Source organism: Leptosomus discolor, chromosome 9, assembly GCF_034619465.1.
Source record: "Leptosomus discolor isolate bLepDis1 chromosome 9, bLepDis1.hap2, whole genome shotgun sequence".
In the NCBI taxonomy this organism is placed as follows: domain Eukaryota; kingdom Metazoa; phylum Chordata; class Aves; order Leptosomiformes; family Leptosomidae; genus Leptosomus; species Leptosomus discolor.
Window position 1 is genome coordinate 45,515,287 of NC_141399.1, and position 17,404 is coordinate 45,532,690.

General features: G+C 45.0%; 1 protein-coding gene across 2 annotated transcripts in view; it reads left to right on the forward strand.

The window, feature by feature from the left end:
* The first annotated feature begins 552 nt into the window (after window positions 1–552).
* The window catches only part of LOC147414926 (serine/threonine-protein kinase PAK 3), a 33,789-nt gene continuing 16,937 nt past the window's right edge, over window positions 553–17,404 (forward strand). The window contains exons 1-7 of one of the 2 annotated variants that reach the window (XM_086470337.1): window positions 553–727; window positions 7,041–7,141; window positions 10,753–10,797; window positions 11,927–12,080; window positions 13,096–13,133; window positions 15,172–15,303; window positions 15,992–16,154. In XM_086470337.1, the coding sequence (XP_086326463.1) occupies window positions 553–727; window positions 7,041–7,141; window positions 10,753–10,797; window positions 11,927–12,080; window positions 13,096–13,133; window positions 15,172–15,303; window positions 15,992–16,154 (808 nt within the window). The remainder of the gene's footprint in view (window positions 728–7,040; window positions 7,142–10,752; window positions 10,798–11,926; window positions 12,081–13,095; window positions 13,134–15,171; window positions 15,304–15,991; window positions 16,155–17,404) is intronic. The other variant, XM_086470338.1, reaches the window with a different exon arrangement.

Genomic DNA, 17,404 nt, shown 5'->3' on the forward strand with positions numbered 1-17,404 from the left:
GAATTGGTACTTCTGAATGAATTTCCTTTGGGCAGATTGTTCTGTTTGAAGCCCGGCACTCCCAGGACCTAACCCTCTGCAAACACAGAGCAGGGAGGGAACAGAGATCCTGATGCTTGCTGTCCGTATCCCCCCAACAGGCACCTTGTTTCTTACACCGTAAGAATGGTTCACTACTGATAGAGTTTCAGGTACCAGGTAGTTTCAGTGGATCATTTAAATTTTGCTTTGGAAGTCTGGCTTCAGAGAACAATTTGGATTGTAAACAGCTACAGGAAAAAAGTTGTAAACAAAAATTTAAAAAGCCTTTAACAGGGATTAAAAAAAGAAAAGCTTTAGTTTAGTGGTAATGCAGTGACCCTTAGGAATTGGCCGCTGCATTTATTTCTAGCAGTAATCTTCTTCGCAGCAAAGCGCTACTAGAGAGGCTTCCGAATTCCACCAGAAGGCTTTTGTCGCCCCCTTTCTCCCCAGGACACCAGCCTTGGCGTCCTGACCTGACAGGCTTGCTTTCTGTTCTGCTTTTGCAGGAGGCTGTGAGGGCTGCTGAAGATGTCCGATAGTCTCGATATTGAAGAGAAACCTCCAGCCCCACCGCTGAGAATGAACAGCAACAATCGCGATTCTTCAGCCCTAAACCACAGTTCCAAACCGCTCCCCATGGCCCCCGAGGAGAAGAACAAGAAAGCCAGGCTTCGCTCCATCTTCCCGGGAGGAGGGGATAAAAGTAAAGTATCAGCAGCGCGAACGGGCGTCTACGTCTCGGTTTGCTTCCTGTTGGCTGTGGGGCATCGCGTTTACCTTCTGCCCCCGTTTTCTGTTTTGGTTGCAGAACATGCTACAGCCCTTCCAAAGCCTTCTGTTCCGATTGCTCTAATCACGTGTTTCCAAGGAGGGGGAGGCATTCAGTCAGTTACTTCCTTGCAGTTGGAAAGCCAGTAACACGTGCCTGCGTTGTGCGACTGGCCTTTGAAAAATAACTTTCTGGTGAAGCTGGGGAATCCTGTCCTTTGGATTTTGCTTTGCGTTTGCAGTAAAAACGGAGCTCAGGTGGTGTACTTTTGAAGAGACCTGTGCAGCAGTGAGAAGGCAACGTGCCTGAGGCTTTTGGGTCGTTTATTTTAAATGCCCTTACATTCCAGGAATGGGAGCAAGGCTCTTGTTGCTTTTGCAGCAAGGGGGGCCGCAGAAGGGCTTGGTTTGAAACCTGCTAGTGCGATGACAGCACGAGAGTCTCTGAAACATGCAGGAGACAGCATTTCAGTTGCGTTCTTTGAAGTGCACTGGCAGAAAGGAGCGTGTTTTGAGTTAGCGCGTTCACAGAATTAAGGGAAGGGGTCTTCTCTTTTTGTAATGCCGTGGGAAGTGATGGGCTGCGCCCACGAGTGCTGAGGGAGCTGGCTGATGTCACTGCAAGGCCACTCTTGGTTCTCTTTGAAAAGCTGCGGTGCCTGGGGATGCTCCTGATGACTGTAAAAAAAGCAAATGTCACTGCTGTCTTTAAGAAGGAGGATGTGGGGAACTAGGGGCTGGTCAGCCTCACCTCAGTCCCTGGGAAGCTGGTGGAGCAAGTCCTCCTGGAAGCCATTTCCACACAAAGGCAGGCTAAGAATGGGACCAGGAACAGTCAGCCCAGGTTTCATGCTGAACCACCCTGACGGCCTTCTACCAGGAGGTGTCAGGCTTGGTGGCGATGGGAGAGCAGTGGGTGTTAGTTCTGCTTTAGGAAGGTGTTCAACACAGCCTGCCATGGTGTCCTCACAGACAAACTGATGAAGTACAGTCTGGGCGAGTGGACAGTGAGGTGGACTGAAAAGTGGCCGAGCTGCTGGGCTCAAAGAGTTGTGATCAGCAGCAGGAAATGCAGCTGGATTTTGAGAGGGATTCCACCTTTGCTGTGCCTCGCTGCTCCCCCAGTTCCCTCAGAGCTCCAGCTCAGCTGCGCTGCTCAGCCGCCCCACTCATGAGTCTCTCCCACAGGTCATGTGGAGCGGCTGGAGCGAGTCTGGCACTCAAAACTCCTCACAGGCAGCAGAAGGCACAGTTTCAGCCCCATTCCTTCCCTCAGCCAGGGGGAGTCCTGATGGCTCCTCTCCTGTGAAGGCTGGATGGGCCCGTTCCTCAGGCAGAGCTGGCTGGTTTGCTCTGCAGAGTGCTTCCCAAACTGTCCCCTTGTGGGAACAAGATTAATTTTCAACTGATTCTTTTTAAAGGCCAAACTTAAAATCTCTCCTGGCATGTTTAATTCCTGGAAGGACTTGGGTCACCTCTTCCCCTGACTGCCAGCGGGCTGGCTTTACCCTGCTCCGAGAGATCACTTCCGAAGTAGGAGCTGCTGTGTGAAATGCATGCAGAAACAGGGAGATTCAGAAACAGCCCCTCCTGGAAATGATCAGTGAGAATAAAAATCGATGCAATTACCTCCTGCCAGTCAGAGCAGTCTGAGGAAGCATACAGGTATCGTGATTTTAAATGTGACTGTGAGGGAAGGTAAGCTAACATGTATAGCTTACTTTTGTTGGGCGACCTAATAAATGGGGGAAGTTTAGCTTGGCTGGCCAAGGCCCTTGAGGTGGTTTCATCTGAGGGTTGGTTTGTGGGTCAGGGTATCAGCTGGCCTGTGTGTGCTTCGCAGATTCAGTGACACATTTTGGAGAGTCCTGCTTATAAAACAGAAGGTGGTTGATACGGCTGCTCTCATCTAGTGCCGTGCTTTGCAGCAGCACGACTTCTTACTAAGAGTCCACCACTGGCACTAGTAAACAGAATGTGAAGAAAACGCCATGGCAGGGTGTTTCTGCCTGAACCTGCAGGAACATTGTTGTGTTTCGTTTGCTCACCAGACTGGAGGAGTGTGAGGATGGATATGCCGCAGCACCTTCTCTCCAGGCCAATGGTGTATTCTGAGACTGCTGTGCTCAGGAACCAGGAATCTCTCGCAGTCACTCCCCTGTGGAATGTAGGGTTTTCAGTTAGGGTCTGAGCACTTCTGTGTTCAAAACCTGGTTTTCACAAGCCACTGCTGGCTCTGTGGGACCCTGCTGTGCTTCTGCAGTTGAAACACGCCATTTAGGCATTAATGTCCTGCTCCTTTCCGTAGCACCTGACTTCCTTACGTTCCTTTGAACAGCTCCTTCGCCCCCATCTCAGCAGTAAGGTACCCCATTTTCTGGGGGCAGGAAGCCAAGGCAGACAGCTGAAATAGGTTTCAAGTATCACGTGAGTGATCCGTGTGGAACAAGGAGCTGAACTTGTTCCCCCACAGCCCGTGCTGCCGCTGTGAAATTGGCCTGCCTTCCTCGGAGGTAATGGTGGTGGTGGGAGCCTCGGTGGAGTTCACAGCATTAGTGTTTCCTTTCAGCAGAGTGCTTTACCCAAGGAGAATTGAGAGCAGAAGGAGATGACTTATGTTCTTCTGGTTGTTTGATACAGCCTTGTTCTTCCTTCATTAAACCGCCTGTAATTCCTGTGCTATGAAATAAATTAATACTATGTGTGAACTGGTGGCTCTGTGAAGGTGCTGTAGAGCATTCCACCTAAAGAAATGAGAGGGCAGCAGGCCCCCCACAGCTGAGATGCCCCTTTCAGCTGAAGAGGTACATCCATGTTAAGATTACTGGATGAAGAGTATCACTTCCATTGAAGCTGCTTTAGACTGAGCTGCGGATGGGAGCAGTCTGACCTTTAGTCATCTGGTTGCCTCCTGGACAGAAAAACAAGAAAAGAGGGAAGGAGAAGAAGCCAGCGGGGTTAAGATTAATGGAGGAGAAAGAAAAGGACAAGGCAGCTGAGGTAGGACAGGAGGAGCAGAGCAAGAAGGAGAATGGGAGGACAGCGTGAGTGACAGGGGAAGGGAGAGGGAGGGGATGGAGGAAAGAACAGAATGAGATGAAGAGGAGGCAAGCAAACAGGAGGGCATAAGCATGGGGTCAAACCCTTCCTCCCTTTCTGGAGAAACGCTGATGCTTAGCTGAGTCATGTTTTTCTGCCAAACAACTGCTCGTTTAACATAATAATGATGGTGATGATGCACACTGCGAAGACAGAAAACTCTTTCCTTGTTCTCTTTCGATCTGTAATAGTTGCTGAGGTAGTGTGGGTGGCCCTTATGGCTAACTGCTGTGCGGCAGGAGTGTGTTCTGAGGGGCATTTATGAGAAAATCAAATAGGAATGTACAGTATAAACTCTTGAATCCAGTTAACCATTGCTTCAAAGAAGTCATGCCTTTTCGTATAATTTTGCCAGCTTACGTAAAACATGTGATGTGAGTTGCAGGGCGCAGACAGAAGTATCAGAGTTTTTAGGCTGGGGAGGGGTGAGGGTGTTGCAAGGAGATGTTTAATTCTGTATTTAATTTATAGTTTATCAGCATTTGGACCATAGACGTTATATCCACAGTCTGGTAGGCAGAGATCTGTGAAGCAGATGAGGCAAATCTTAGGGAATGAGCTGGTGGAACACTTGCCCCCCTGGCAGGAGAGGCCTAGAATGGACAAAGTGCAGCTTTTGATGGAACATTTTCTGTAATGCCTTATTTCGCTTCTAGATTTGACTGTTGCTTTGAGCTGAATTTGATGATCCTTTAAATCTAATTTTCACTGCATTTGCTTGCAAATGATGAGGTAGGAGAAGCCAGTTTTATTATCTACAGTAAAGAGTTATATATGCTGAATGGAGATGATGTCTTGTAACTGGCAACATCTATCCTGAAAATTAAACAACATCATCTTAGAGATAAAAGAAGAGGAATAGCCTTTGCATTTATATTTGATATATTGCTGCCATCTTTACTGAATGCTAAATGAAAATAATTTGTCAGTTAAGATTGTGTCGGGGTGTGCAGTACAGACAAAAGGTGACAGTTAATTATTTAATGAGGATAAATGCAACAATGCAGAGAAAGGATTAGAAACATCCAAAGTACTCTAGACTATAATTATGAAGAGCAGAGCATCTTCCAACTAAAGGAGGCTGTAAGGTACAATAAGAAAGGTACACAAAGAGAGGCCTTGTGGAGCTGCTGTCTATAAGCAAAGACAGACCCAGGCTGGGCGGCGTGCTGATACACAGCGAGTTCAGCCCTTCGATGAGACCCCTAGGTAAACTTAGGAAGCTGCAAACGTAATAGTAAAACATCGAGGGAAAATGTTAATTAAAAGTCCGTGAGCATAGTAGTGCTTTGTGTTAGAAGACTGATGTACCAGAAAATAGATTTCGCATAGCTCCATCCTGGTTGATAAGGGTAGAAGGGGACACTTGCTTTTGAAATAAGACACAGGCAAAATTGTCTTCATCCAGCTGTTTTTGATGTGCATAGCATGGCTGTCACTGGTGCTGCACGGAGGGAATACGGAAGGCAAAGACAGGACCTGCTCCTTTCTCTCCTGCTGATGTGTAACTATGGCACCTGTATTCATTTTCATATTATCGTTAATAAGGGGTGATACACGGGCCTTTAGAGATCCTGATATGGAGTCCCATTGTGAGAGGCACAGTATAAACCTCTCATATATCTCTGGGTTTCTCACAACTGTTAGCGTGAAGTCATGTCACATGAGATCTATAGAGCAAGCCTGCTCAGGACCACGATGAGGATGTGTAAACCAGACACACCTTAAACTGATAAGGAGGGCAGCAGAGGAGAGGGGGGACCCTGGGGTGCAGAGTACTCTCTTTAAAGATGTGAAATCACGTGATTTTTTTTGTATTCTACATGAGCGCTTTAAGCGTGACTCAGTTCCTGAGTTTGTGTTAATAACTCTCGTGTACTGCAAGTGAGCTCTGTAGTATTTGTTCTGTAATTTTTCCACTGAAATGACAAATGTATTTGGTAGAATGGCAGTTCCCCTCTCAACTGTTAGAGATACACTGCTGGCACTAGAGAAGATCCTACAGACAGCTCTGTACTGTATTATTCAACCATGTGGTGCTTAGTCTTGGAGCATGCTGGTTCTCCAGGGAAGCCAAATATTGGAGGTACCCACCAGCAGGATAGATGTTTGAATGTGGGTTTATGCTGAGTTTGCGAGTTGTCCAGAACTGGCGTTATTGTGACCGTTTCTCAGAGAAGACAGTCTCTGTTGAACACGGACTCTTGATGGATCAGAGTGAAGGCAGCTTCTCTCAGCCTTTATTGCACTCATTCTTTATCAGGGTCAATGAAAGTGGGCTGAAGTGGATCAATAGTATTCTTGCTGAATTTGTCAATAGTAAAAAGCACAGGGATGTTACTTTGGCAAGTTGTTAAAATAGGAGGGAGATGAGAAACATGCAGATTGACTGACTTCCAAATCTGTCTCCTTCAATAAGATACTCCACACTCTGGGAATACTAGTGGAGTGATTTAAAAACAAGGAATTCCTGGAGACTAATAAAGCCTGGGTTTTATGATTAGGTGCCTTAGTTAATTGAGAGCTCCAGTGAAACTTTTCCAATGGCATTTATGGGATCTTGTTGCTGTGCAGATTCTGTGGTTTCTAATACAGAAGAGAGGAGGCAGGAATTGGATCTTTGTCTTCTCCTGAGCTGCCTGTTTTCACAGAACTTGTAGGAGCCTGGTTATCTTAAAAAACCTCTCCTCTCTGATTTGGCTGAGTCTGACAACAGGTTCAAAGCATGTTGGAGATAAGACACACGTGCAAACAGTCACGTGCGTGTCCTGGGTGCTTTACTTCTGCAGGAACCCACAGAGCGAAGTTGGACAGGAGTTAGTTGCTGGATATGAAAACTTGGTGAAAAAATGTACTGATAATAGAAATCATGCTGGTTAGAGATAGCCTAAGAAGGCTACTTCATGAACAGCTTGCTTTGGCAGCTGTGACGCTGATTGGAAGGAAAATGAAGTAACACCTTCTAGACCTTCCCAAACAGGGGTTGGCAGGCTGGTGGTGTATTAGCTCGGGTCCGTTTGTCAAGTAAGATGGACATTAATTGATTTGGTTTCCACTTCTAAAATACTATTCTGAGCACACCTAATTGTGAAAATTTCTGAATGAAAAGCTGTGCAGAAAATAAGTGCATGTTAACATTTTGCCTCTAGCCAACAAGAAGAAGGAGAAAGAACGTCCTGAGATCTCTCTTCCTTCAGACTTTGAACATACCATCCATGTGGGATTTGATGCCGTCACAGGAGAATTCACAGTAAGTAGCTGCTGTATTGTGTGCTTACCAGAGCTTCTAGTTTCTTGATGGTAAAATAACCTCCTGTTGCCAGAAACATCAGATGACAGGAGCCAGGCTGTGAAGAGAGACTTTTATTTGTTGGGCTTAGGATTTGGAGTGTTTTACTTCTGATTCAGGCTGCTTTTTTTTTTCTCCAAGGATTGTCAGCAGTGTCTTTGGAAAGTGAAAACTAGGAAGAATGTAGGTGTATGATTTTGTCAGTCCCACAAGCTGCTACAGGGGTTGGTTATTCAGTGTCTTTGGAAAAGCACAAAACCCCCACACATACGTGCATAGTGTATGTCTTGCTGTAAACAATCAGCCCGAAAGAGTAAAGTTCAGCTGCTCTGCAGACAGCCCTTGGAGACACCCAGAAAGCGGCAGCATTGTGGAAATCCATTCATTTTAATTTAATATCCTTCAAAATACATCCATAGACTAGGTGATCAGACACATTTCTAGCCTTTATGTATTAATAAAATAGCAGTCAGCTTTTTCTACTTCCTTCATGGCAGTGTATGAAATGTTGGGAAAAATTAGTCTGATAGAAGCTCCTTGAAGTGTGCAGGGGGCTTCAAAGCATTTTCTCTCAGACTACTAGTTAGGTGTTGAAACCATTAATCCTTAAAGCTGAGATGGCAGTAAGTTTACATTTGGTTGAGCTGTGGAGGTGAGAGGAAGCATTAGCAACTCTGTACATCAGTAGTACCTGTGAGCTAAGTGGTCAGACTGTGTTACCACCGTGTGTCAAATTGTAAAGCGTGCTAGTGCTGACAGGCTGCATACACCAAACAGGATGGGACAAATCATTTGCCTGGACAAAGGATGGTTGGTTTTCAGATTATGAGCCCTAAGTGTGATTTTTTTCATGATTTTTTACTTTGGTTGCTACTTCTGTTTCTCAAAAACATTTCAGAAAGCTGGAAACTTTCTGTATACTACAGTAGCAGTAGCAATAGTAATAGTAACAATAGAAGGGAAAAAAAGGCACATTTAATGACAGCATGTCTTCAAAGGAATAGTGAAATTGAATTATCCTTAGTAATTAGGAAATACAGCTACATTTAAAATATGTGGAGTAGTTAATTAGCCTTTTTAAAATAGATGTCATTTACAAAATCTTACTTCAAAATTTGTTCTGTGCCAAACCCTAGGGCTTGATTAAATGCTCATTTAAAAAGCCTGGATGTGGTCATTTTTGATCAGAAACTTAGCATAAAGCTTTTAAAAATGTGTTTTCCCTGGTATCTGTCTTGATATTTCCTCTTTTTTTCCACTCTATCTCTCCCTGTGGCCACTTTATTGTTCAGGTTAATCTTCAGCACCATTCTCTTTATCTTGGTATCATCGTATATATTCTGATACTTTCTGCTTTTGTTTTCTCCCTTTTGTGTTTACATCCCTTCTTCCTGTCTGTCTCCCATTCCTTCCCTCCTTTCCCTCCTTTCCCTCCTTTCCCTCCTTTCCCTCCTTTCCCTCCTTTCCCTCCTTTCCCCACTGAATGTTCAGCTGTTCCTAGTCTATATTTGTTCTTCCTTTCAGCCCTCTGCCTTTATTTCTACCCTGTGCTTCAGACTTTTTCCTTCTGGCTCTATGAAAACGCGATGGGTCACAATCGTGTTCTCTTGTAGACTGACTGGTGGTGAGGATCCCAGTTAGTTTCATGTCCGTCCCAGCTGGAACAAAAAGGAGGGACATTTTGGTTAACACAGTTGAGTTCTAAGCACAAGCGCCCTTTATCAGTACTTCAGAGATCACCGTTTGAATGTTGTTATTATTATCATCCAGTGTGTCAAAACAGTCTCTAGCTAATCAGAGATCTTTTTTTTGTTTGTTTTTATGTGTTAGATGCCACCAGCACAGGTCCTGGCCTTTTACAGAACAAAGCAATTGTACATGGTTAAATGCGTACAGCTTTATCACTGTAGCACATTTCTTTTTAGTATCTTTTTCCCAGTTCAAAACAGTGGACATAAGATGGTTGCTGTTTCACAATTATATGATATTTCTACAGTAACCTTCATTCCTAAAATGTGGAAGTGCAGCCCCGCAGTTTGAGAAGGCTCTAACCAATTCAAAACAAACCAAAGGCACAGACGACTTCCCCTGTACAGCTTGCCAGCACAGGACTTAACACTGCAGTCCTTAGTAGAGTAAAATGTCAGTCAAAGCAAGGGGATTTTTGCACCATTAAGAACTAGCTATCAGCTCCCAACTACTCCCAGATGCAAGCATTATGTTACACATTACATCAGGCATGTTTGATTTGTCCCAACCTGGATTCCACCAGTGTATCAGCTGGGTAGTTATGTGGTAAGTATGTCCTGCTGAAGGGACTGCCACTAGCCATATCATGTAAAAATATTCCCACTGTCTAGTGATCACACTGTCTCTTTCAAAAGTTTGGAAGTGCCATGGGAATGTCCAATAAATGTGCAAATATATGGTTTTTTTCTTTCAAATTTAATTACAGTTGGCATGCTAAGAGCGTCTGCTCAACTGGTTATGTGCAATGCATTGGGCCATTTTCTGACACCTAACAGTCACCCACCAGCTGCATTACCTGGTTGCTGTTAGTTGCATCTCAAATCAAAGTTGCATGGACTCCTGAGTTTCAGCTTTCAGGCTTGAGCACTAAGCTGTGTTGTTGGTCGTGAATGTGTTATATCTCCATTTCACTGTGCTTGGAGCAACCACATTTGCTAAGAAGTGGCGCTTCAAAGGCTCAAAATAAAATTGATTGGAAACTATTGGGTGGGAGCATGCTGCTGGAGCTTTATGTTGATTTCTTTTGAAGAAACCGTCGCCTTCTCTGAATGGAGGAAGAAGTGTGGTTTGCAGGGCTTTGGGGAGTGCATTTTGTAAGGCATGCATTTTTGAAACAGTTTCCTGATCCCCAGTCTAGAACAAAATATGGTCACCCACCAAACTTTTAAAGTTTCAAGATTATGACATTAGCAAGTGGGAGAAGGTGGCTATAGATCCGAAGAAGTTGCACGTTATTAATCTAATGGGGCATTTTTTTAGAATTGTCCTGATTTTCAGTCTGACACACATAGATTACTTGCGTTGTGACAGTACACAATCTGCCAGTATGAAATCCAACTTTGACCAGCTACTTTCTCCACTGCACTTTGTTGATTCATGCACTGGCCAATTGTGAGCTTGGGGCTGGAGAACCATTGGAAAAAACTTGTGTAGAGCCATTCAAAAATGCTAACCTGGCTTTCAAAGCTAGACAAACAGCAAAAGCCCCTATTATTAAAAAAAAGAAATCCTGGGTAATTTTTACAGTCACTTAACTATTAATCCTCAGTCATGTATTTTTAGGAGGGAGAGAATAACTGGTTTAAAAATGAGAGGAAGGGGAATGATGCTTCCAAACTTTGGAACAGTTGTGATATTTCTGTTTTCCTAAGCCTGCCTTCCTGTAGCCTGTCCACCACCTAACCTGTTTGGTATCTACCTCATGACTCCCACTTTAGATGGGATTTCCCCATTTTGGCCCATTGGTTTCCTCCTACCACCTTCTAAGTTGTCCCACATTCTGTTTTAACTTTCTTTTCTTTCTTTATTTACATCCATTGCAGCCAGATCTCTATGGCTCACAGATGTGCACAGGGAAGCTCCCAGAGGTGCGTCACAGGCCCAAAAGAATCTTGCATCAAAATGCTTCTTTGAGATGTCATAGCACTGCAGCGGCAGGTTGATGTGTGTGCAGTAGATTTGTTGCTTGGCTTATCCCACTTTTTTTTTCATTAATCCTAAATTTTGGAGGCCCATGTCACACATTGCTTTGTGGAGAACTTCTTAGGAAGACACTATATTAAAGTGTTAACCTAGACTGGGGTGGCACCAAGGCTGAGTTGAAATGTACTTCAGGTGTAGCTTTTCATTCAGTAAGCCCTGCAATTCGCTGGTACGTGTTGGCTGTGCAGTGTATGGGGAAAATGACAGGCTTTCAAATTTAGGAAATTATACTGGATATTTAAAGCAATTTGTCATCAATATAATTTCAACACCGAGATGCAGCTTTCAGCGATGGGGTCAGTGTTCAAATGCCACCCTCACTCGTAAGACGTCCCAGAATTCATGCAAGGCTTTGGCACTCTCAGCCCATTTTCCGAGTCCCCAGTTTCTGCATCTTTACAGTAGCGAACCTAGAGAGCTACGGGAGCTCGAAAGAGAGACATCCTTAGCAGCGGTGGTAGGACTCAGTGTGAGGATTCTGAGAATTTCCATGCGGATTCTTAACCCCGCCACGTTCCCTGGTGTGCTGAAAACGAATTGTACCAGGGTGGGGTTTCCCTTTTAATCCGACAGCAGGGGTCATTGCAGCAAGATGTGTTTGTGTTATTAAGCATTAAAAATCCAGTGTAAAGCTCCTAAAATGCACGGTGTTGTCCACAAGTATAGAACAGTCATGTTGTGTCTGCACTGAATCACCAGGAAAACCAGCTAAGCCTTAAATCATTATTCCATGGGAAGAGGAGAGTTGATTTAAAGATGAGTGTCATGGCCTTTTTTTCCTATCACAGTCATAACTTTCTTTTCTTTTTAAAGTTGGATCCTGGTTTTAGCTCTCTATTTTGGTAGAGAAGAGAATGATTGCATCTAATGTCTAAGCTCCTAATTTGAATTGTAAGGTGTCAATCAAAGTTTCCGAAAGTAATCTTACAGGTAGCATGGGATCTTGGTAAAGGTCTGTGAGGCTGCAGCTGTTCATTATTCTAAATGCTGATTCTTTCCCGTTGACATCTACAGGGCATTCCAGAGCAGTGGGCCAGGCTACTGCAGACCTCCAACATAACAAAACTGGAGCAGAAGAAGAACCCACAAGCTGTTCTAGATGTCCTCAAATTTTATGATTCCAAAGAGACAGTTAACAACCAGAAATACATGAGCTTTACATCAGGAGGTAAGTCGACATCTCGCTGGGAAAAAGGGGGTGTCAGGCCCCGAGAGGAGTCAGACGGACGTTCGACGTTCAAGTGGTCAAGAAGCAACCTTAGAAAACTCCACTTTTGGAATGCTCCTGAAACAATAGAATCATAGAATACCGAGTTGGAAGGGACCTCGATGATCATCTAGTCCAACCCTTCAAAGTAAATACATAGTTTAAATTATATGGCCCAGTGCTGTGTCCAGCTCTGGGGCCCCCAACGCAACAAAGACATGGACCTGCTTGAGCGGTCCAGAGCAGGCCACAAAGATGATCAGGGGCTGGAGCACCTCCCCTGCGAGGACAGGCTGAGAGAGTTGGGCTTGTTCAGCCTGGAGAAGAGAAGGCTCCGGGGAGACCTCCTAGTGACCTTCCAGTACTTAAAGGGGGGCTGCAGGAAAGGTGGGGAGGGACTCTTTGTCAGGACGAGGGGTAACGGTTCCAAACTGAAAGAGGGGAGATTTAGGTTAGAGATGAGGAAGAAATCCTTCCCTGGGAGGGTGGTGAGGCACTGGCACAGGTTGCCCAGAGCAGCTGTGGCTGCCCCCTCCCTGGCAGTGGTCAAGGCCAGGCTGGATGGGGCTTGGAGCAACCGGCTCTAGTGGAAGGTGTCCCTGCCCATGGCAGGGGGTTGGAGCTGGGTGGCCTTTAAGGTGCCTTCCAGCCCAAACCGTTCTACCAAAAAAGGCTGCGGTAGCTCTTGGGCAGAACAGAAGCATTGACTGTAATAGAGCAATTTGTGTTTTCTTCAGCAAGTTTCTGTTTGACTGGGGGCAAAAAAAGGGCCAAAAAATAGACCTAAGAAACTGTAGAAAAAGAATAACCTGGTATATTGTCCTGCTCTCTTGCTTGCAATGTAAAATAACTATTGCTGCCAGAGGGCTGTTGTGGACGAAAAATGCGATCTGTTTGGATTTACGTGTTTTGTGGGACTCCCCACAACAGGCAGTTTTATAACAGCATCTGGTTAATTTTCCCTTGCCCATTGCAGATAAAAGCGCCCGTGGATACATAGAAGCCCATCCTTCGGTAAGTGTGAAAGTTACCTTTTACTTGCCTAGCGTTTAGGAACTGTGGAGCGAGCTGTGAGCGTTGCCTTTTGTGATAGAGTGCCAGCCTTGTAGGCTGAAAGAAAATACATCTTCTTGCCTTTGCAGCAGCAGAAAAGGGTTTGCTGGCTGTTTTTTAATTTTCTGTTCAAGGCCTTTTAAAGAGGTGGAAGTCTGTTTCTGCAGACGGAAGATTGCTTGCTGTTCTCAGGCATGGTCGAATATATAATTCACAACAGTATTCATTTCTGTCTAATTAGCCCATTTTAATTTAGTTTTAACAGCTTTTCTCTTACATTTTATGATTTATCCTTAGTACAGCTGGATGTGGAGCTGAATATAAATAAGGTTAGAATTGATACGTAACTCACTGGAGCCATTGAAAGAATGTTTTAAATAATCATCCACTCTAATGAGTACTGGATTGCCATAGCAATCCCAGAGATGTAGTCATGACCTCCACATGAATATTGACCAGATTTATTAGTGTTAATGTTAGTGCATTAAATAGCAAATGACTGAATGAGGATTTGGCCTTTATTTTCAAGTGTTAAGCAACATAATTTTAGGTTTGCAATTAAACAGCAGAGAGTGTGTGTAACAAAGTGAAAATCATCTGTGAATATTCACACTTCAGATTTTCAATTGATGCCAATTTCATCGTCTTATAAACCCCAATTTTAAAAGGAAGTTTGGGGTTCACCAGAGCACCCTAAGCCTTCCCCATAGCTTTTCCAGTGGGTACGGGCACATTGGCGGATGCTGTGGTAGTTTGTTCTAGCAGACGTAGACGGTGGTGAGACAGTCAAGATGTCAGCTTTCGCAAGTTACCGACTCGGAGCGTGCTGGTTGAGTGTTACAGTGCAGGGAGAAGGGCGCTCTGACAGGATTGAGCAGTCCTTGGAAGGACTTTTAATTTTGTTCCACTCCTTAACGGGAGTCTGGCACTAAAGACTATGGCGTTGTGTATGTTCTAGCTGCACAATTGAGTGCTGTCGGACCAAGCAGGGAGCCCAGTGGAAGAAATAGTTCTAAGAATTGGACATAACAGAAATATGATTATTCCCTCCTTTAGTTTGCCCTTGATCCCCTTCTGTCAGCATAGCGCTCATGATGCATAGAGAGCTGTACACTGATGTAAGATATGACAAAGAAACACTCACCTTCCCTTTAGGGCATCCTTTGCTTGAGAGCGTTGGCCCTTAAACTGGCGTTTAGAACGTCTGACGTATCATTCCCGGCGTTGGCCAGATTAGCAGCCTGTTTCACCATTTCCCTTTAAAAGTTGGGTTTTATTCTCCAATGCCTGTAAGGGGAGGCTGGGTGAGCAGTCGGGATGCCTGCCTGGCAGCCCCGGGCAGGGCGGCGTAGTGCACCTTGCTGCTGAGAGGGCTGCATTCACTCTGGGCTCCGGGCGAAGAGTGGAGAGATCAATGTGTTCACTTCTGATTGGGTGAAGAGGAGGATGGTGCTGCAAAAGGAGCTGCTGAACAGGGAAATTCAGCGCTGTGGGAACAGGCAACACGATTACCCCTCGGGTGAATTAGTAGAGAGACAAACAGCCTTTCTCTCCAAAACGCGATTCCCACCAAGATGATGGAGGAGGCCTTGCACTTTGAAGTGTGTGAATTAACCTGGCCAGTGGACAGCTGTCAGCTTCTGGTTAACGTTACCGTTTCTGCGCACCCAATGCTAAAGCAATTCACCAGCGAGCAGATGTGGTTCCTAGTGATGTACTCGAGCATTACATTTGTGAAATTAGACTCTAACTAAGGCCGGGAATGATGTAGTTGTTTGTAGCAAACACAAACAGCACCAAGGCGAATGAACGAAACCGCCCAGTAATTTGTAACCTTTAAATCGTGTTGTGCCGTGTGGAACTTAGCACTGAGGCCTGTAGGACTACAGACGTGTCTAGATTGGTTGCTGGTGTCTGAGCAGACTAAAGTTTTGTGTGGTTCTCAAACCTCTGAAGTGCCAAAGTGGTGGCTGTCACTCATGCTGCTGTCTGTCCACAGAGCACAAAAACAGCATCAGAACCCCCGCTAGCTCCCTCTGTTTCTGAAGAAGAGGATGAAGATGATGAAGAGGAGGAAGATGACAATGAACCTCCACCTGTTATTGCACCACGGCCTGAACATACAAAATCAGTAAGTCCCAGCTTTGGTTAGCGCTGCAGGGGGTGTAATTCAGAGCTGCGTGTTTCTGATCAGACAGCATTTGCCGCTGACGGATGGACGGGCTGGAGTCCTCCCATGACCTAGGGCTTCACCTGAGTCACTGACACACCCCTTAGCTTTTCCATGGCTGCAGTTTGGTGAGGAGAACCCTCCACAGCTCTGCCTTGTGCAGAGAAGGGAGGTCTGTGAAGGACCGGAACGCAGTTCCAAACGGCCACTCCCTAAGGCTTGAAATCCTGCTGAGAAGTCAGTTCCACCGCTGTGATCAGAAAAGGGAGATGCTTCCTGCTTCTATTCGGACACTTGGGTACCAACTAAAGCGTTGTTTTGTTACCCCTGAAAACACATGAGCATGGAGGAGCAAGGCTCTGGGGCCCTGGTCAGATCTATTTCTCTCTTCTTATAACGCAGTAAATTCATTGTTTCGGGCATCTTTCCGAAAATCAATGAAAATTGAAAATGAAACTGGCCATGAACTTGTGTAAAACCAGCCTTTCATGTTTGCCTGTTGAGTTTGAGAAGGGGACGGCAAAACCAGAAATTTTCTAAGAGCCCTGGATGGGGCAGACAGGATCTTCCTAAGGGTTTGCATGTAAAATAGGATCTCAGGGCATGTCTGCAAGCCACTTTTCTGACACAAAATACTTTCTTGTCACAGATCTACACGCGCTCTGTAATTGAACCTGCTGCTGCACCAGCACCAGCTAAGGAAGCCACCACTCCTCAGCCTGAAAACTCAAACACAAACACTTTGTACAGAAACACGGACCGGCAGCGAAAAAAATCCAAAATGACAGATGAGGAGATCCTAGAGAAACTGAGTACGTATTCTGTATTTCTTGTCTGATAAAGCTGTGTACGCTGTGTGCGCGTCTCGGGGTTATAGGTACTCAATGGTCATCCTCAGTTTAGTGTCACAGAGACTCGACTCCCTGCACAAACTGTTCCTGTGCTTAAGAGGAAGCAAGAGAGCACTCTGGGCATTGCTTCTGCCACCGAGGGTAGCTGTGACAGGGTTGGCTTTGCCTGAGCTGCCTTCTAGGCTAAAGGCAAAAGCAGAGTTTGTTTCTGGTTGAGCAGAGAAGGCTGTGACCTAGTGAATGACCTGGTGAACTCCTGTGTGCTAATGGCCAAATGGAGCAGAATATTTAGGTTCCTCAATTGTCTTTAGACTCCTGATTCTCACCCGTCCTTGGAGCAAAACACTTTGCAGAAGTCTGCTGGGGTTTTGGTTTGGGATTTTTTGGTGTTGTGTTTTTGTGTTGGGGTTTGGTTTGGTTTGGTTTGGTTTTTTTAAACCCTTGGACAACTACAGCACTAAGCTGATTCTTTTAAGCCTCAAGGCGCTCCCCTGCCCCAGATATTCTATTGGTGTCATTTTTATGATTGCTGTTACTACTACTAGTATATCGGAGTTCATTTTTGTAAGAATTCTATGTTTTTGTCAGAGAGAATTCCTTTGAAAGAACATCAGTTGACACCATGGATAGAGAAGAAGAGGTGTTTTCAGTGTTCCCTAACAGAAGAAATCCCCACTTTTTTATTCTTACTTTATGCTTATAAAGATGTGTTGGAGACACAGCTGTGCGGCATGCTCAGGTAAAACTGCACTGCAAGTGTTTCTCAGGAGGCCGCCTGCAGCACATCCACTGTATGTCCTTCAGATACGTGGCACTTTGTCATAGCTCATTTCCAGCCTGTTAATATTATTAAAATCCTAACCGTTGGCCCCAAAGCCCTCTGTAGGTCATACTTTAGGAAAAGACATCAAGCCCTTTGCGATTCTGCAGTACAACCAATTTCATCTGCTTCATGCACTTAATAACTGCCAGTGCTGTGTTCTCAGATGATAAATTTTTGGATTCATAACATAGCCCAGTTTATTCTGTGTCTGCCATTAACTGTTAGGACAAAAAGTAGATTGAGATACACCTCCTTGTGTGTGATCTCAAAGCCAATGACTTTCTGTCTTTAATGGGGACAACAGCTTGTAAAGGGGTGCAGTTGGGCTGTGGCTTCTTCACAGCAGTTCTCAGTGGTCGTTGTTGTGCTACACCAAACCTTTCTGTTG